At 38.5% G+C, this 17,521-nt stretch overlaps 1 protein-coding gene across 3 annotated transcripts in view; it reads left to right on the plus strand.

The window, feature by feature from the left end:
- The window catches only part of PolQ (DNA polymerase theta), a 138,973-nt gene that overhangs the window by 77,797 nt on the left and 43,655 nt on the right, over positions 1 to 17,521 (plus strand). For 2 of the 3 annotated variants that reach the window (XM_068347389.1, XM_068347388.1), the window contains exons 15-24: positions 90 to 252; positions 1,661 to 1,822; positions 2,687 to 2,849; positions 3,565 to 3,808; positions 4,146 to 4,266; positions 4,790 to 7,532; positions 10,053 to 10,211; positions 10,748 to 10,840; positions 11,092 to 11,252; positions 11,885 to 12,079. In XM_068347389.1, the coding sequence (XP_068203490.1) occupies positions 90 to 252; positions 1,661 to 1,822; positions 2,687 to 2,849; positions 3,565 to 3,808; positions 4,146 to 4,266; positions 4,790 to 7,532; positions 10,053 to 10,211; positions 10,748 to 10,840; positions 11,092 to 11,252; positions 11,885 to 12,079 (4,204 nt within the window). Of the gene's footprint in view, positions 1 to 89; positions 253 to 1,660; positions 1,823 to 2,686; positions 2,850 to 3,564; positions 3,809 to 4,145; positions 4,267 to 4,789; positions 7,533 to 10,052; positions 10,212 to 10,747; positions 10,841 to 11,091; positions 11,253 to 11,884; positions 12,080 to 17,521 lie in introns of those variants that run through there. The other variant, XM_068347390.1, reaches the window with a different exon arrangement.

The raw sequence follows: 17,521 nt of genomic DNA on the forward strand, positions 1-17,521 counted from the left end.
ATGGTAAAAGTGAACAGAATTAGTGACAGCATGACACAAAGTGTGCACATGAACTTACAAATATGTTATAGTTACTTTTTTTTTTTTAGATTACAGGAAACCGACTCAGGCTTGAAGTACATTGGAACACAGTTAGGCTGTGCCGTACTGGCTTCTGGATTATCTCCTGACGAAGGTTTACTAGTGTTTAGTGAACTTCATAGGGCAAGGCAGTGTTTTGTTCTGGAAAATGAGCTTCACATCATTTACCAGGCAAGTGATTTTTGCTATTATTTTTTTAGTCTTGTTAGTGATTGCAGTGAAGATGCTGAGATTTTTCTTGGATGGGAATGCTTGTATGCATACGTTTTATAAATATCTGTAGGTATATACTGAAAATGTATACTCATAAGTAGTCCTCCTCTTTAAATTTAGCTTAAATACAGGTGTACTGCAGCATTGTTCCCTGTATGTTCATATGTCCATTGTTGCTGAATATATCCATTTTTTTATAAGTCATGTGGATTTATGTGTAACTAGAATCGGTTTTACTTCAAGGACTTGACACAATCATTTAATACCTTTTAAGATGAGAAGGTTATCCCTATTGCCCTTCCTTGATCACCATCTTAATATATCATATATCACATGGGTTGTTTGAATATACTAAATTAACTTGCATGCAACTCGGCCATATGGCCTTAAAGTTCAGCAAGTAACTATAAAATCAGGTAGGCCCCATTTATCTGGCAGGCTGAAGGTAATATTATTGTTATTATTATTATTATTACTAGCCAAGCTACAACCCTAGTTGGAAAAGCAAGATGCTATAAGCCCAAGGGCTCCAATAGGGAAAAATAGCTGAGTGAGGAAAGAAATAAGGAAATAAATAAATGATGAGAATAAATTAACAATATATCATTCTAAAAACAGTAACAGCATCAAAACAGATATGTCCAATATAAACTATTAACAACGTCAAAAACAGATATGTCATATATAAACTATAAAAAGACTTATGTCTCAACAAATTACGTAATATGCGACCAGTGAACATAGTCAATAACTCTACGATATTAGCAAAACTTTCATAAACTTTATTGTAAAATCACTGGTGAGGTCCAACTTTCAACTCTACTGTGCATGGCATTGTGTCCTGTTGTACTTAGAGTAAGTCCTGTTGATATATTTCATATTGAATGTGAGTCTTTTTAATATTTGTGCTATAGCTAGAAGCTATAAAGCAATCTCTTGAGCTCATCAGTTCTCACACCATTGTTTATTTTTTGTTTAGCGCCTTTTAGATGCCTGTAGAACTGTGTTTCATTGTGTAGTAAAAATTTGTTGAAACATCATTGTACTTTTCTTTAGAAGTCTCCATTACTGAGATGGAGCTTTAGGAATGAAATAATTGAATGTATAAGTGTAACATTTTATCATTTTCCATGTAGGAAAGTGAATGAATTGTCAATTTAATTGCGTGAAAACACTAATTTTAAAGGATTCTGTGCGGAGGGAATCGTGGATCCAAATGTGATGGCTATGCAGTATGTAAATGTGGAAGTACCCATCTAGGTCAGACTTTAATCTTCTCTTACGCCAAAACATTTTATAATAAACTTTTGTTCTCTTAAGCTCTACTAGGAGGTGTGAAGAATTTTTTTTTTTTTTTTTTCAACAGGTAACGCCTGTTTATGTGAGTTCGGCCTGGCCAAATATGGATTGGCTGACGTTCTTGAGTATATGGGAAGGTCTCTCAGATGACATGAAACGGGTTGCAGAGTTGGTAGGAGTGGAAGAGAGCTTCATTGTTAGAGCAATGAAAGGTACAATTAACAGAAAGGTAAATATATTTTAGTTTTTGTAATGTAATGTATTGTAAAGTTTGGGGGTGTTCTTTTGGTTGAATTATATTAATTTGTCATTGTGTCTGCTTTATAAAATCCATGTTAACTTCTTATCAATCGTAAAGGCCTTTGATAAAACTGTAATAAGCTTGTGGAAACTTTTCAATGCTTACCTTTTCTTCCATATAATTGGTAACTTTTCATGAAATAAGATATGAAAATTTGAATACTGTATTTATATTTGAATGACTATTTTCAGTATGTGTAGTAATAGTACCTACTTTTACAAAGAATAACTTTTAGTCCCAGAAATTCTGCAAGCAGTAGTTTTTATCAAACAAAGGCTTAATGTGTATCCATAAAACTACTGTATAGTGATGTGAGTCAGACTTTGCTCTTTACTGTGTAAGTTGCCAAAGTGTTCTCAATGATTTGAGAGTAATTAGAGAAGAAGAAACTTATATTGTAAAGTATAGTTGTTGTGTGCATTCTGACGACGCGAGTACTCGGACATCTACCTCCCTGCCACCTAGTGATGACTTTTTGGAAACATTAAAGAGAAGAAAATACAGGTGCTCTGCAAAATTAAAGGATTATTTATTGATTCTCATATGACAAAACTGTTCTGTATGTTACATTTTTAAAGGCAGTACTATTGAGTAGAATAAAACCAAATATTTACATGGGAAAGAAGATGATCATCTTAAATGGAGAACTCTTCAAATATCATTAGTTATATTCACCTCATTAAGTTTTAAAGGCTGTTCCAGTGTCCTGAAGTCATACTCCTACCAAAGTACCCAGTCTTGAATTTTTATAAAAAGTACAAATTAATTTAAGACTTTGTGGTTTTATTGTAGGTTCGACGTCAGGCAAAACTGCTTGCTGTGCATCAGAGGTTCTACACAGCTTTGGCTCTCCATGAACTTGTTCAGGAGGTGCCTTTGAATGTGGTAGCTCAGAAATATTCTGCTACCAGGGGTATGCTCCAGTCTCTTCAGCAATCGGCTGCAACATTTGCAGGTAAGCTTTGAATGCCAACAATACTTTAGAGATGGTTTCATTTTTGCACTTCCAACTCCTTTTGATTACATGTTGAGGGATGTTCTTTTCATACAAACTTTAAACCATTAAATTCCATACAGTACCATTACTTGTAAGTCTGAGTTTATATATGACATATGACATATCTGTTTTTGACGTTGTTAATAGTTTATATAGGACATATCTGTTTTGACGTTGTTACTATTTTTAGAATGATTTATTGTTAATTTATTCTCATCATTTATTTATTTCCTTGTTTCCTTTCCTCACTGGGCTATTTTTCCCTTTTGGAGCCCTTGGGCTTATAGCATCCTGCTTTTCCAACTAGGGTTGTAGCTTGGCTAGTAATAATAATGATAATAATAATAATAATAATACAACAGTTGAGAATGGAGAGAAATGTATCTTAATCCTTTAATAGGATAAATCTAACAAAAATACATTGATTATGGATATAACTTTATCCAGTCTCAGGGATGACATGTCTCAGCTACATTTCCTCATATATTGTAAGGGCATTCTATTCTCTTGAACTTTGGGCTGGCTAATGACCATTTTGCCTCCCATAAGAATTAATGTTAAAGATAGCAAAGGAATTTAGTACTAATTGTTTATTGAATAGAATCCAAATGCAGTATACTGTAGTAGGTTAAGCACCCAAATTTTTGTAGTACATATTATCTTTCTCCACCAGGCATGGTGACGGTATTCTGCAATCGCTTGGGTTGGCATAATCTTCAGTTATTGGTATCCCAGTTTCACGACCGCCTTCACTTCGGTATTCAGCGAGAGTTATGTGATTTGGTGAGGCTGTCATCTGTCAATGGACAACGAGCGAGATATTTGTATGATGCTGGATTAGAAACTGTAAAAATGGTGGCCCATTCAACCAAAGAAGATGTTGAGAACATCTTACATTTGGCCACTCCATTTCAAAGGTATGCTGAATTTGCATAGGAAGAACAGCAGGAATCAATATTTGTTATTGGCAAGTTAGCTTTAGCCTTTGATAGCACTTCACTTATCAGTTGTGGCCCTCATGAGTTGTATATGTAATGAGGTTCACCATGTATCAATAAATGAATGAGGTTCTTTCATATTCAGTGTAATAGATTTACTTGAATTTTATTATGAACTAAATTGACTTACTTGTACTGTATTAAACAAAACACTAATTTCTCATTACGTCATAACCCCACCACTGGTTACAGACTGTCTGTATTTTGCTGTTTTCTTTAAAAATCTATTTATTTTTATGATTTCTTTTCTCTACAGTAACAAGATGGATGAAAAAGATTCTCGCTTTGGGGGAACTATTTGGTTGTCATCTAATCGGCCCCTCACTGAAGCTCAAGCTGCTGCTCTTATTATTGAAGAAGCTCGGCAGTTAGTTCAAGTAAGTACTGTAATGTTCTTACTCGCTTGACAATACTTACTCATAGTACTTTCTTGAAGTAAGTATGTGGTAGAAATTACTGTGTACTACTAGTAAACAAAACTAATTCCAAGATTAACAGTAACATATAATATACAGTACGTTCATATGATTTTCACAAGACTGTAGCCTCATTAAAGCCAGGTTGATTTGCAGTAAGTAAATATTGGACTTAACTATAACAAAAAATGTTATCACGAAACAGATAGCCGTTTATGACTCAGAGTAACTATCCATGAGTCGTCCAATAGTACTGTATTCAGTACTACTGGACGACTCATTTTTGTTCCTTACAGTAGGGACTGAATCATTAAGGACTATATGCTATGCACAGTAATTGCTGCATTGAAAAAAGTTAAGTCAGAAACCTCTAATGTGGTTTTATTTGAAAGTATTGAAGCTCCTGTGCAATATTTTGATAGGATAATTATACTATCCCATTTTCCCTTTATTTAGAGAAAGTTATTTGAAATTTTACTTGCAGAAAGAATTGGGTCTTGCATCCATTGACTGGACCCAAAGGCAAAAAGTGATTACTACTCCAAATCGTCGTCCAAGGCCGCGCAAAGGGTCCAGCTCAGCTAAACGAAGGAGTTCTAGTGCAAAAAAGAAACATTCTCCTCCAAACCCCATTTTGCTAGCTGAAAGCAAATCTAGCACCCATGTTATTTCATCAACGGTATTAGATAGAACTGTTGAATCTGCTGATATGACACCTTCGAAGAGAAAGAGAAGCAGCCCTCAAGATGTCCTCAGCCTTAACAGAAAAAATAGAACAGTTGAATCTGCTGATATGACACCTTTGAAGAGAAAGAGAAGCAGCCCACATGTCCTCAGCCTTAACAGAAAATATAAATCTACTAGGTTAGATTTAGAGGGGGAAAAAGTAACTGAGAAAAGGGACATTGAGGCTGAAGAAGATGAGCAGTTAGCATTAGAATTGAAAGAGAAAGACAAATATGGAAAGGATAAAAGTCCTAATGTTAAAAGTAACAAGACTGAGGAAGAAACTTTAGATGTAGATCAAAGAAATTGTACGACAGGCTCTACACTACTTCCAAATGACAATGCAGATGTTCAGAAAACTCATGCCATTGGTTCTTTAGATGCTGAAGAAGTAGAGGTTGAATATGTGATTAAAAACCATAAAAATGTTCTACTTGAAGTAAATTCTGATTCAAAAGAATTAGAATTGAAATCAAGTAAAAAAGAAAGAAAGGATTCAAATGGTAAGCCAAAGAATAGGCACTGGCAAGACAGGCAGTCTGAACAAACTGGCAGAAAAGATAAAGAGAATGTAGGAAAGCTTGAAAATAATGAAGTGTCTGGTGAAACTGAGCTCTGCACAAAGGGAGTGGACAGGTCTTTAAGCGATCAAACTGTTGGTACTACTAACGCTGTTAGTAAAACTACTGTTAGTGGAATCTTATTTGGCGAAAATAAGTCAAAAGCCGACTCAGAGTTAGCCAAGGTCAAGCCAACATCATTTTATGTTTCAGAGTCACAAGATGATGGAATAAATGTGTTTTCCCGTAAACGCAAAACCAAGGTTAAGGAAAGTGTTCAGATGAAAAACAATTGCATTAACTCAAATTGTGATGATGTCAACAATGTTTTACCAAACCAAGAGAAAGTTGACCTTGGTGTAAGAACTGAAAATGAAAACAAGAAAACAACCAACCCATCAACATCAACAAAACAAAGAAACCACAGCCACAAAGAAATTCTTAGCCAAAAGAGAAGGAGAGGTAGTGAACACCTCAGCCCAGAAGTCTTTGAGGAGAACTACAACTCTCAGAGGACATTAAAAAGAGCAAAGTTAATGATTAATTCAAGTTCAACTCCAATTACTGGTACCGATGAAAAGTTTATGAGAGAAACATCATTCAAGGTACATGAGGAGTTTTCCACTATGAATTGTGAGGCAGATTTAAGTTTCAAAGATACTGAGAGATGTGACATTAATGTTGTAGCGAAACTTGATTGTGATTTGAAAGAAAAACGTGACAGAGGAAGTGACCTGTTCAGAGATTCTAGTTTTGAAAAATCAGGTGAAGGTCCTCGTATGTCAGGAGGCATAGATTTTCTTTCGGAGTCTCAGAAAGAAGCCTTTTTAATGACAATGAATTCCGAAGACTTTGATTCAGAGTCACGTAGATTTGAACACTCGAGAGATGAGAAACAGTGCAATGAATCTTGCTTTGACATTGCATGCAGTAAAAGAAGCTATGAGGCACTTCTTAATTCAGAACCAAGGAAGACAACCGGTCAGTTAATATCTTCTGGGATGTTGAAAGGAAGTTTTTCCTTTTCTGAGACGATCAATCAGAAATGTATTGAAGAAATAGAAAATGTTCAAGAACGTCTTTTACCAAAATATCATGCGTGTGAGGAAGACCTGGGGTGGGACCTTGATTTGAGTCCTCTCGAGGAAGCAAATAATGAGGGAAAAATGAACAGAAGAACAAGTTTACGTGCTGATGGTTCCGATTCTGAATTTTCAGATCAGAGTAGCTCCTCTGAGAGGAACTCTACCAAAACAAGAAGATTTCCAAGAGATAATATTTATGCTGAGGGTGTGATTCCTTTCGAACTAGAACAAAGCATTTGTGACTTAGAGGATGTAAATAAGGAAAAAATAAATGCCAACAAAGATGACAGCCTGTCCGATTCCTTTTTTGAAAGGGCATTTGACACTTATCTGAATGCTTCTTCTAGTAATGTTTTTGATGTTGATGATAAGTCAAAGTCACCATCCGAGGGAGGAAAAGGGAACACAGAAGAAGGTCAAAACGAAAATAAAACTAAAATGGTCGAGGAAGCAAAGCTGCAGCTGTCTGTAGAAGGGGAAATTGAAAATATTTCACGAAAGAATAGATTATCAGACGATTTATTTTCTTCTAGTATACCGCTGAGCCAGTCGGGTGTGTGTTTGCAGACCGCAACAGACGAAATCTCAAAGCCTAATATTCCCAATATGAAACTTCCTGCTGTTGATCACAAGAAAGGAATTTCAAATAATGAGCCATCTACATCTGCTGCTTTTGATCATCATGCTGCATGCTTAGATAATTCAACTATAATGTCAAACTCTTTTTGTATAATTGATGTTGTTGGAGATGCTCAGCTGTTCGATTGTTTCATAAAGGAATGGAAGGATCAGAAGCGGTTTTCACTTTCTCTGGCGTGTGAGAAACCAGCGCCTCAAGTTAAAAAGAGTGGAATTGGTAAGGTTTTTTGTGGTTATTAAACATTTGTTCTTTTTCTTATTCATGTGAATCTGAAAAGCAATGTAATTAGTAGAAGGAAGCAGATTTTAAATTAAATTAAAAAGTAAAAAAAAATTACTTTTAACTGCGTAGGCATTAATTGAAAGTTTTAAAAAATTTAACATACTTGATGATTTGGTAACAAGACTTGGTCAGCCTTGGAATATGTTAAATGCTTCTGATTATTGTTGTCATATGTGAAAATCATGAAAAAAGTCCAGATATTTCAATTGGGATACAGTACTATAAAGTACACAATATTTGACAAAATGTTAAACTATTCATATGAATTACAAACTTGATATGTTACATTCATTATTGATAATTTTATATGTAAATGATCTTTTTATATCTTATACTGTATGTCCTTAGGAAAAATACCGGTGAAGCATTGCTTATATAATTAAGAAAATTGTGTTATAGAATTATATAGCAAAAGATTCTCATAAAGCAATACCAATAGTTATTTATTTTTACATTGAATGTATTCATCTATATCTTATGTTGTTCTTGAATTTGACAGGAAATTGCATATGTTACAGAAACCAAATTCACTAAGGTTGTTTTTCAAGAAACTTCCCTGGCTTTTTCATTACGCTAAAAAGTAAAGATCATTCTTTGTTAAGAGGTTTACCTTTCTTTATTAGGGCAGTGCCACCAAAAATAGCTCCTCGTTTTTTGTAATTACAATCAAAATTAGGCAGAGTCCGGCCAGTTGCATTTTATGCCGGCACTGCTTGCTGACTGGTCTTCCTACAACCAAACAGTCTTCCCCTGCTTTTTAAAAGGGATATGTTCCAGGACCCAAGCGAAAAGCAAAATTTTGCTAAATTTTGGGGAAAAACTTTCTTGTTATTTACGGATATTTTAAGCCTTTGTCAACCCACCCTCATTCTTATAACACTTACCCACACTCCTATGAATATGTTTAGTAATATAGAATTTCTCTTATATGTATAAGTGCGCTGCTGTACAATACAGTATACAGTACATATAAGATTAGGCTAGCCTAGCTAACGGTTACAGAACTGGAGTACATGCTATACACATTCACTACCATTACTTCGTGATTTAAAGCTGCGGGTCATGGAACATTTCTCTGAAGATACGCAGAAATATTTCTTTAGAAAGAGTTTGAGCGGAAGCTCAAGGGCATACCAAGTAGGTTTTTACTGAATATTATCTTGAAGAATTCTGGTTTGCTTATCGAGATTGCTAGACGCTTTGCCCTATAGTGACTGCTGGGCAAGTGGTGTAATAATTTATTAATTCAGTCAATTTATAATTTTATTATCTACGAGAAGCTAGTTTTGTTTTATAATGTGGTAATTATTTTAATGGATAATTAAATATTTAGAGACAATCTATAGTAGTATTTCAAATAGGTTTATAAAACAATCTTGGGACATGGTCTGCGTTGTTATAACGGTTAGTACTTTATCTGTAAAGTACAACCACTAATAATACATGTATGGTAAAGCTATCCAAATAAGTGGATCCCTCTCCATGTTTTAAGGCTTGTTGCTTTTGAAGAGCGGGCATCTGTCCAGCATTTACAAATAATTTTGGTTCACCCAGGTTTTGTGCAAGTATACAATTGGATGTTCTTTGTTTATTGCATCTCTTATCATTCATAAAGAATGTGTGCACAAAGACAGATCATCATTACTCTCCAATAAAAACTGTCAACTGTTCACTTTTGCATAGAGAAAACTGATTTTTCAGATCCCTTTTTCAAAGAGATGCTCTACTTCCACTAAAACCAATATTTCTTTCATTGTTACCAGCACTTTGTTGAGAGTGGGAATTTCCTCCTAATCATAGAAGCCAAGAACTATTCTTCACAGAATATTTTCATCAATATCATCAAAATTAGTCACAAGGGCTTACATTCTGTCTTCTGTTTTTGAAACTAGAAATTCCAATACATTTTCCATCTCTCTTGCTTCCTTGGTTACTCTGCGAATAGTCATGTCTGACATTTTTGTTGCTTCAAATCTTCTTTGGATAGTCTTCGATAGATCACTTAAAGGACCCGTCCTAGTTGTTTATCTAAGGTTAAGCCTTTCAGGACATTATAGACTATTCCCTTTTCCTTGGGTGGTGGGTGAAGGTGTTTGCGGGAGCCACTTGAGCTATCCTTAATTACGGTAGCTGATCAAGAGCGAGCATCCTTCAATGAAATTACATTGACCTTGACCTTTTAAATCTTCATACAAAGCAAAGAACCCCTCAATGTGAATTAGAAATTCATATGATTAATGCAAAGGGTTAATCTGTTTTATGGATGCATGCAAAACCTTAAATAATTGGTTCATAAATACAAACTCTAAAGCTCCAAATAGTACTTTTGGTAGAAAATGAAATTTTCCTTGGTGGTGGGTAAGATGCATATTTTAAAGAATCATAAGTATTGTTTAAACCTTTGTACCCTCCTTGCAAGAAGGGGAAGCCTCAAGTCTATGTTGAAATTTTCAGGCTGGCGCATAGCTGGACACGGTAGAACTCCAAGATGCAATCGAAGCCAAGAGGTTATGGGCCTGGTTGTTGAAAACTCCAGTCTCTACATTGTTGGCATGGCAGTGTGTTGGGGAGGACAGGATGCTTACTATATTAATTTTAAAACCACTCAAGAAGGTATGCCTGATGTTTAAATATTTTACAAGCAGCATTGCTTTATCATTCAGTTTGGTCAGAATGTTTATATAAAACTAGAACACCTATGAAGATTTATGTAATAGTAGGTAGATTATAGATTATTAGGGGTTTACATAAAAGAAACATTTTGTTTTCACCACATAACATGAACAAGTTTTGTGAGCAAGTACTTTAGATTGTTTTAAAGTAATGGTTTTGTATTGAAAAAGTAAGTTTTATTTTTAGAAACTTTAATTTGTCTCTATATCAGCCAAGCTTCAGGTAAAATAAGGTTAGGTATACTCTTGGTTCTTAAGAGTAATTTCCAAATAGTATAGTAGTGAGACCCCACTTCAATAGAAACTTTAGGCTCACGTCATCATTTAGATCTGTGCTAATGTCCTGTTTAATGATTATTGTAACAATGTCTATGGAAAACTAATTGGTATCCACAACAGTGACTGACTGACATTGTTAAAATAAAGGAAGGAATTTAATGCTCAAATTGTAAAATCAATAAAGTTTTATTTTTACAGAGGCAATCAGTTGCAGTTTTCCAACTCCTCCAATATGTGAAAAAGTGCCTTTTGAGAAACGAATTTCTGTGGTGAAAGAAGTGTTTGCAGATGGTAAGCAACTAGCTATACTTTATATGTTTTGTAAATTACTCTATTCTATAGATCTTGTTTAAATAGAGTTACATTTTTTATTGGTTTTGAGCTGTTCCCTGTTTTTGTTTAATGATACTTTAAACCATATTCAGGTGCTTTTAGTTTGTCAGTTTTGAAATGCATATGGTAATAAGACGATACCTCTAAAGCAACAATCCTTTATTATAAATGCTGAACCTTTTGATTCCAATAGTAATTTCTCTTATCAGTACAGAATAAAAACAGTATCATATGTACCTGGGATATCAAGACTTTCGTTAAACTGATTGCTGCATCAGGAATGGAGCTCATGACGACGAATTTTGAAGATCCAAAAATAGCGTCGTGGATGCTTGACCCGGGAGCAAAGGAACAAAATATTCATAACTTGGTAAATATTTAATTTTCAGATTAGATAGAGTAAAAGTTAAAATGTTTTTTCAAAAAGGCACAAATATAAGAGCAATGTTAGTACATGTACATGGAAGTTGAATAGCTTATCTAAATTTTTTTAGTATTTAATACTAATTTTTTCACTAAGTATTATATAATTCAGATTAGCATCTTTCAAAGATGCGAGCTTTAACAATATAGTATTCACATGAAAATTGAAGGGCATTATTATTATAATTTTGACTAATATTATTTTGGAGGAGTCTTTTTTAAAGTAATTCTAGTTTTGAATAATGCTTTGTGTTCTCTCACACTTACCTAACCCTGCCACCTATGTCTAATAAATTGTTTGTTTTGAAAGTTTGCTTACTTGACAAGTTTCTGCTTCTCGTAAACTCTTTTCTTGTAACTATTTTATCACTATATAAAAAGATTATTTAAGATAATGAATAGTAATACTTTAATATAATTTATTTAAGTTTAATTGTAATTATACAAGTAGACATAGCAGGTTAGAAGGCACAATCTTTAAATGTGTCCAGATCTTTGAAGTTTTGCTTGATTCATTTTTTAAAGACGACATGAATATCATATCAGGCATATTATAATACGGAGATTCTTTTATTGTAGGTCATAAACTACCAAATGGATTGTCTGCCCTTGCTGGAAAGTCTTGGAAGCTCGTGGGGTCTCTCAAGCCTTGGCGTCAACACTGACAATCCGGGATCATGCAGAGTGAGGGCAGCAACTGAATGCGTCGTAGTCTACCACCTTACAGCTGCTTTGAAGCTGCAGTTGAAAGAAGTGAACATGCTTCAGTCTTTTGTAAGTAAATTTATACAAGGATTTCTGGATGTATGTTATTCTAAACTAAGAGTGAACAGTGAAAAGACTCCTCAGGTGAATAGGAATCTAAAATTGCGGTTGTATAAGGGGGAACCTGTTATATACTGTATCGTCTCATCCTCCACTGTATCTATTTGTAGGAAAAGTAAAATTTTATTGTTTTAAGTTTATTTTTTAATATAACATTTTTAAATATAAAACTTACCCGCTGGTTATATAAAAGAGCTGAAGTCCCTGACGCCAGGGCAGAAAATTCAAATCTCGCGCTATCGAAGATACGCCAGGTGTACCAACCGCACCCTAGCGGTAGAACAGGTGGAACTACACACCAACTCCAGTTCTTCTCTCTGCCGTCATAGCTGACTGACATACAGAAGTTCGCTCTCGTGTTTTTACTCTCTTGGGAAGTTTTTTGGTGATGTACAACGTTCTTTTTTGAGTTTAAGCTATCGTTGATTAATTTTCCTTGGTTCTTATCTTGAAATCTTTTTGTTTGAGATTTTCTTTATTGTTTTTTCCCTTACTTTTTGCTTGTCGGTCTCTCACGTTAACTTTAAAATGGCCGACTCCTCCCCTGCTCAGCGTAGGTGTGTTAGTGAGGGTTGTCGTACACGACTTCCTAATGGATCTATTGATCCTCATTCTATTTGTGTAAAATGTAGGGGTAAATTTTGTTCATTAGATGATAGGTGTAATGAGTGTCTTTCCTTAACTAATGATGATTTTGTTACTTACGATCGTTATGTTAGGAGATTAGAGAGAGATAGAGTTAGGCGTAGTTCTTCCCGATCTGTGGATAGAACCTTACCTAATTTACCTGTTCCTAATCCTGTTCCTTCCCCTGTGGTGGTAGATCAGGAACCTACTATGAAGGACATGTTTACTGCTATTTTGTCTCTTGGTGAGAAAGTTGAGTCCTTAGCAGCCGATAGAAATACTATCTTTTCAGAGTTAAAGGTATTGAAAAACCGTGATCCTTTCGGAACTGTGGAAAGTGTTTCAGTGTCTGATGTGGTACCGAAGAATCGTGACTCTCTCGGTGTTGTGACAAGTGTTGATAATGTGGTTAGTGTTGCGGAAGGTGCGTCGACACGGGTGTCTGATGTGGTACCGAAGAATCGTGACTCTCTCGGTGTTGTGACAAGTGTTGGTAATGTGTTTAGTGTTGCGGAGGGTGCGTCGGCACGATCTTGTCGTTCACCTAGCCTTAGACCTCTTTCGAGCTCTCGAACCCATGGGAGAAGTAATGTCGAACGGCTTAAGGGAACGAGAAGCATCATCAATCGTGCAGACGTCCCCTCGAACGTTCCTGTTGCCGTAGCTCAGGTCGTTCACCCTCATCGTAGGAAAGGTGAGGTTCATACGTTATCCCCGTCTTCCGATGAAGGGTCGGGGAGTGAGATCTGGCGGCGAGCGTCGAGACCGCTTAAACGCTCCCATGTTGATTCACAGCGTCGGGAATCGCCTGTGCGGCCAGGATGTAGTTCGTGGGGTTCACCGGAACGTTTCCGTTCTCCCAGCGCTTGCACTCCGGCCAAACGTTCAGATCACCGTGTTCGTGCGGATATGATTCCTTCCGATTCGGACCTTGTAACTCTTCATGCACCTCCTCTTCCATCGGATTGGCTTTCTTCCCCTGAAATGCGTGGTGACATTAGTGCGAATCTTCCTTCTAGGAGTTCTGTTGATCCGAAATGGACTGCGCTTTTGTCTATGAAAGAACAACTCTCGTCGTTGATGGATTCTTATCAACCAGGTGTTGGCGTTGTGTCTGGGCGTTCGATGTCAGACCAGTTATCGCACAAACGTTCGATGGTATATGGCCTTGACGAGTTATCACTTAGACGGTCTCCCATTCACAGTGTTCAACGCCAGGTTGATTTTGATGAGTCGCGTCAGAGAGTTTTGGTTGACCAGTTTGCGTTTTCTGGTCGCGGGGAAGAGCATCGGCGTCGACAAGTGGACGAGACGCGGCAACAATTTGAAGTAGTGGATCGCCCGCGGCAACAACTTTTGGACGCGGCGCGTCAAAACATTGGTTTACAGCGGCGACATCCTGACTACTTTGATCGCTCGCAGCAACAGTCCTCGGACTTTACGCGACCTCGCGGCGATCTTCAACAGTTACCTTCTGATTTCAAGCGTTCTTCTGTTCAACAACAGTCGAATTCTAAGCGGTCTAAGCAGTTGTTGGTTGAGGATGATCGTCTACATGTCCGTGTTTCGCATCAATCTACTTCTACTTCTCCCCACCAAATTGACTCAGATGTTGGTCTTGACAGGCAGTCCCATCCAGACGTTGTTCCTTCGGTTCAGGCTGCAGCTGTTGCTGCACTGCCAGAAGACGAACCAGAGGAAAAGTCGGATGAGGATAATCCTATTGAGGAAGTCTCTGAGAATGAGGAGGAGAAGCATTATCAGCATGCTGTGGACCTTCGCAAGTTTATGCTTATTTTGACTGGTATTTTCCCGGATTCTTTTACCCCTGTGGCCCCTCGTTCTCCGCCTTCTGAATTCATCTTAGGTAAAGCTACTAAGGTTCCAGTTTACACCAAGATGGTTCTTTCTCGATCTTCTAAGCGGGCCTTGAAGTTAATGGGTTCTTGGTTGGACTCCAAGAAAGCTTTTGGCAAGACGGCCTTTGCCTTTCCTCCCGCTAGGTTAGCCTCTAAATCTAGTGTGTGGTATGAGACTGGTGAAGTGTTGGGCTTGAGTTTTCCTTCTTCTGCACAAGGGGATTTTTCAAGTTTGGTAGATGCTTCTCGTCGTCTTGCCTTAAGGAAGACGAAGATTTGGTGGTCCATTCCAGAGTTCGACCATTTGCTTAAAGGTCTTTTCAGGGCCTTCGAAGTTTTTAATTTTTTGGACTGGGCTTTGGGGGCTTTGAGTAAGAGGGTCTCTGATATGACGGAAACGGACACTAGTGGTTTGGTTCATTTGATGTCCTGCTTGGACAAAGGTGTGAGAGATGGCTCCAACGAACTTGCTGCCTTGTTTACAGCTGGAATTCTCAAGAAAAGGGCCACGATGTGCTCCTTCCTCTCCGCAGGAGTGTCTCCTTATCAGAAGACAGGCCTTCTTTTCGCACCTTTGTCTAATTCTTTATTTCCTCAGGAATTAGTGGGCGAGGTGGCTACTGCTCTCACTCAGAAGGCCACACATGACTTAGTTACTCATTCGACTAGGAAAGTTTTGCCTCCGTCATTCTCCTCTCGAAAACCTAAGGAATCTTCTTCTGGGTTTCGTCCTCAGTCCTTTCGTGGGAAGCCCTCTGGAAGAGGCTCTTTTAAACCAGAAGGAAGGAAACCTAGAGGCAGAGGGGGCAAGTCCGGCCGAGGTAAAGTCTGACTGCCCTCTCCTTCAGACAGCAGTGGGGGCCAGGTTGACTCACTTTTGGGAGGCTTGGGAGAGGAATGGAGCGGACCCCTGGTCCGTCCAGGTGTTAAAGGAAGGCTACAAGATCCCCTTCCTGACCAATCCTCCTTTAGTCACAGATCCAGTGGATCTTTCGCCCAAATACAGAGAGGGTCCCAAGAAACAAGCCATGCTTCTACAGATGTCTCTTTTATTAGAGAAACGAGCAATAGAGGAAGTGCAAGATGTTACGTCTCCGGGGTTTTACAACCGCCTTTTTCTAGTACCCAAGAGTTCCGGGGGGTGGAGACCGGTTCTGGACGTAAGTGTGCTCAATGGTTACGTCCAAAACTCGACGTTCACCATGGAGACTCAGAAAACAGTTCTGGCAGCTGTGAGGAAGGACGATTGGATGGTCTCTTTAGACCTTCAGGATGCCTATTTCCACCTTCCGATTCATCCCAGCTGCAGACGTTATCTGAGGTTCATGGACGGAAACAAGGTCTTCCAGTTCAGGGCTCTTTGTTTCGGACTCTGCACGGCTCCTCTATTGTTCACCAAGATCATGCTGAACGTGGCAAGCATGCTGCATTCGAGGGGAATCAGGGCCTCTCTGTATCTGGACGATTGGCTGATAAGAGCCTCCTCAGCCGATTGTTGTTTGAAGGACCTCAAGATGACTTTGGATCTCTCCAGAGAACTGGGTCTCCTGGTGAGCTCGAAAAAATCACAACTCATTCCATCCCAGGAGATTCTTTATTTGGGGATGGAGATTCACAGTCGGAGTTTTCGGGCTTTTCCGTCGTCGGTGAGAATCCAAGCAGCCCTCCTAAAAGTACGAACGTTCCTGAAGAGAGATCTTTGCTCCGTCAGAGATTGGATGAGTCTTCTGGGGACTCTCTCGTCGTTAGAGAAGTTCGTGACCCTGGGGAAGTTGTTCTTGCGTCCTCTTCAGTTTCATCTCAACCGCCATTGGAAGAAAGGGGACAGCCTCGACAGGGATTGCATTCCCATCTCGACTTCCATCAAGTCTCATCTTCAATGGTGGAACAACGAGCCCAGACTGAAAGAAGGCTTGTCTTTACTTCAGAGGAACCCAAACCTCGTGTTGTGTTGCGACGCCTCCAATTCGGGGTGGGGAGCCACTCTGGAGAAGCAGGAACTTTCGGGGACTTGGACGGTGGAGCAAACCTCTCTCCACATCAATCAAAAAGAGCTTTTAGCTATTCATCTGGCTCTCATCGGCTTCGAAAAGCAGATCAGGGGCAAGGTAGTCCAAGTCAATTCGGACAGCACGACAGCTCTGGCCTATATTGCGAAACAAGGCGGGACCCACTCTTGGTCTCTGTTCGAGATTGCAAGACTGCTCCTCATCTGGGCGGAGGAAAGGAAGGTGACTCTTTTGACGCGGTTCATCCAGGGAGTCAACAATGTGAGCGCAGACAGACTCAGCAGGAAAGGTCAGGTTCTCTCCACAGAATGGATTCTGCACCCGGACATCTGCAAGAGTCTGTGGCGGTTATGGGGTCGACCTCTCGTGGATCTCTTTGCCACCGCGAAGACCAAACGACTAGAGTGTTACTGCTCTCCGGTTCCAGATCCCGAAGCTTTTCACATAGACGCTTTTCTGATGAACTGGTCACACATGGAGGTTTATGCCTTTCCTCCGTTCAAGATCCTTTACAAAGTGATTCAGAAGTTCGTTTCACACGAGGAGACCAGAATGACACTGATAGCTCCGTTCTGGCCGTCAAGGAGCTGGTTTCCAGAGGTACTGGAATGGATGGTGGATGTCCCGAGAAGCCTTCCCATGAGACCCGATCTTCTCAGACAACCTCACTTGGCCCGAAATCATCAAAACCTCCGAGCTCTACGTCTGACTGCCTTCAGACTATCGAAAAACTCGCTAGAGCTAGAGGATTTTCGAAGAAGGCAGCAAAGGCAATTGCAAGGGCAAGAAGGTCTTCAACCATCAAGGTGTATCAGTCCAAGTGGGAGTTGTTCAGGGAATGGTGTAGAACTAACGCGATTTCCTCTTCCAGTACATCGCTTTCCCAAATAGCTGAT

This window comes from Palaemon carinicauda, chromosome 23, assembly GCF_036898095.1.
Source record: "Palaemon carinicauda isolate YSFRI2023 chromosome 23, ASM3689809v2, whole genome shotgun sequence".
Lineage (NCBI taxonomy): Eukaryota > Metazoa > Arthropoda > Malacostraca > Decapoda > Palaemonidae > Palaemon > Palaemon carinicauda.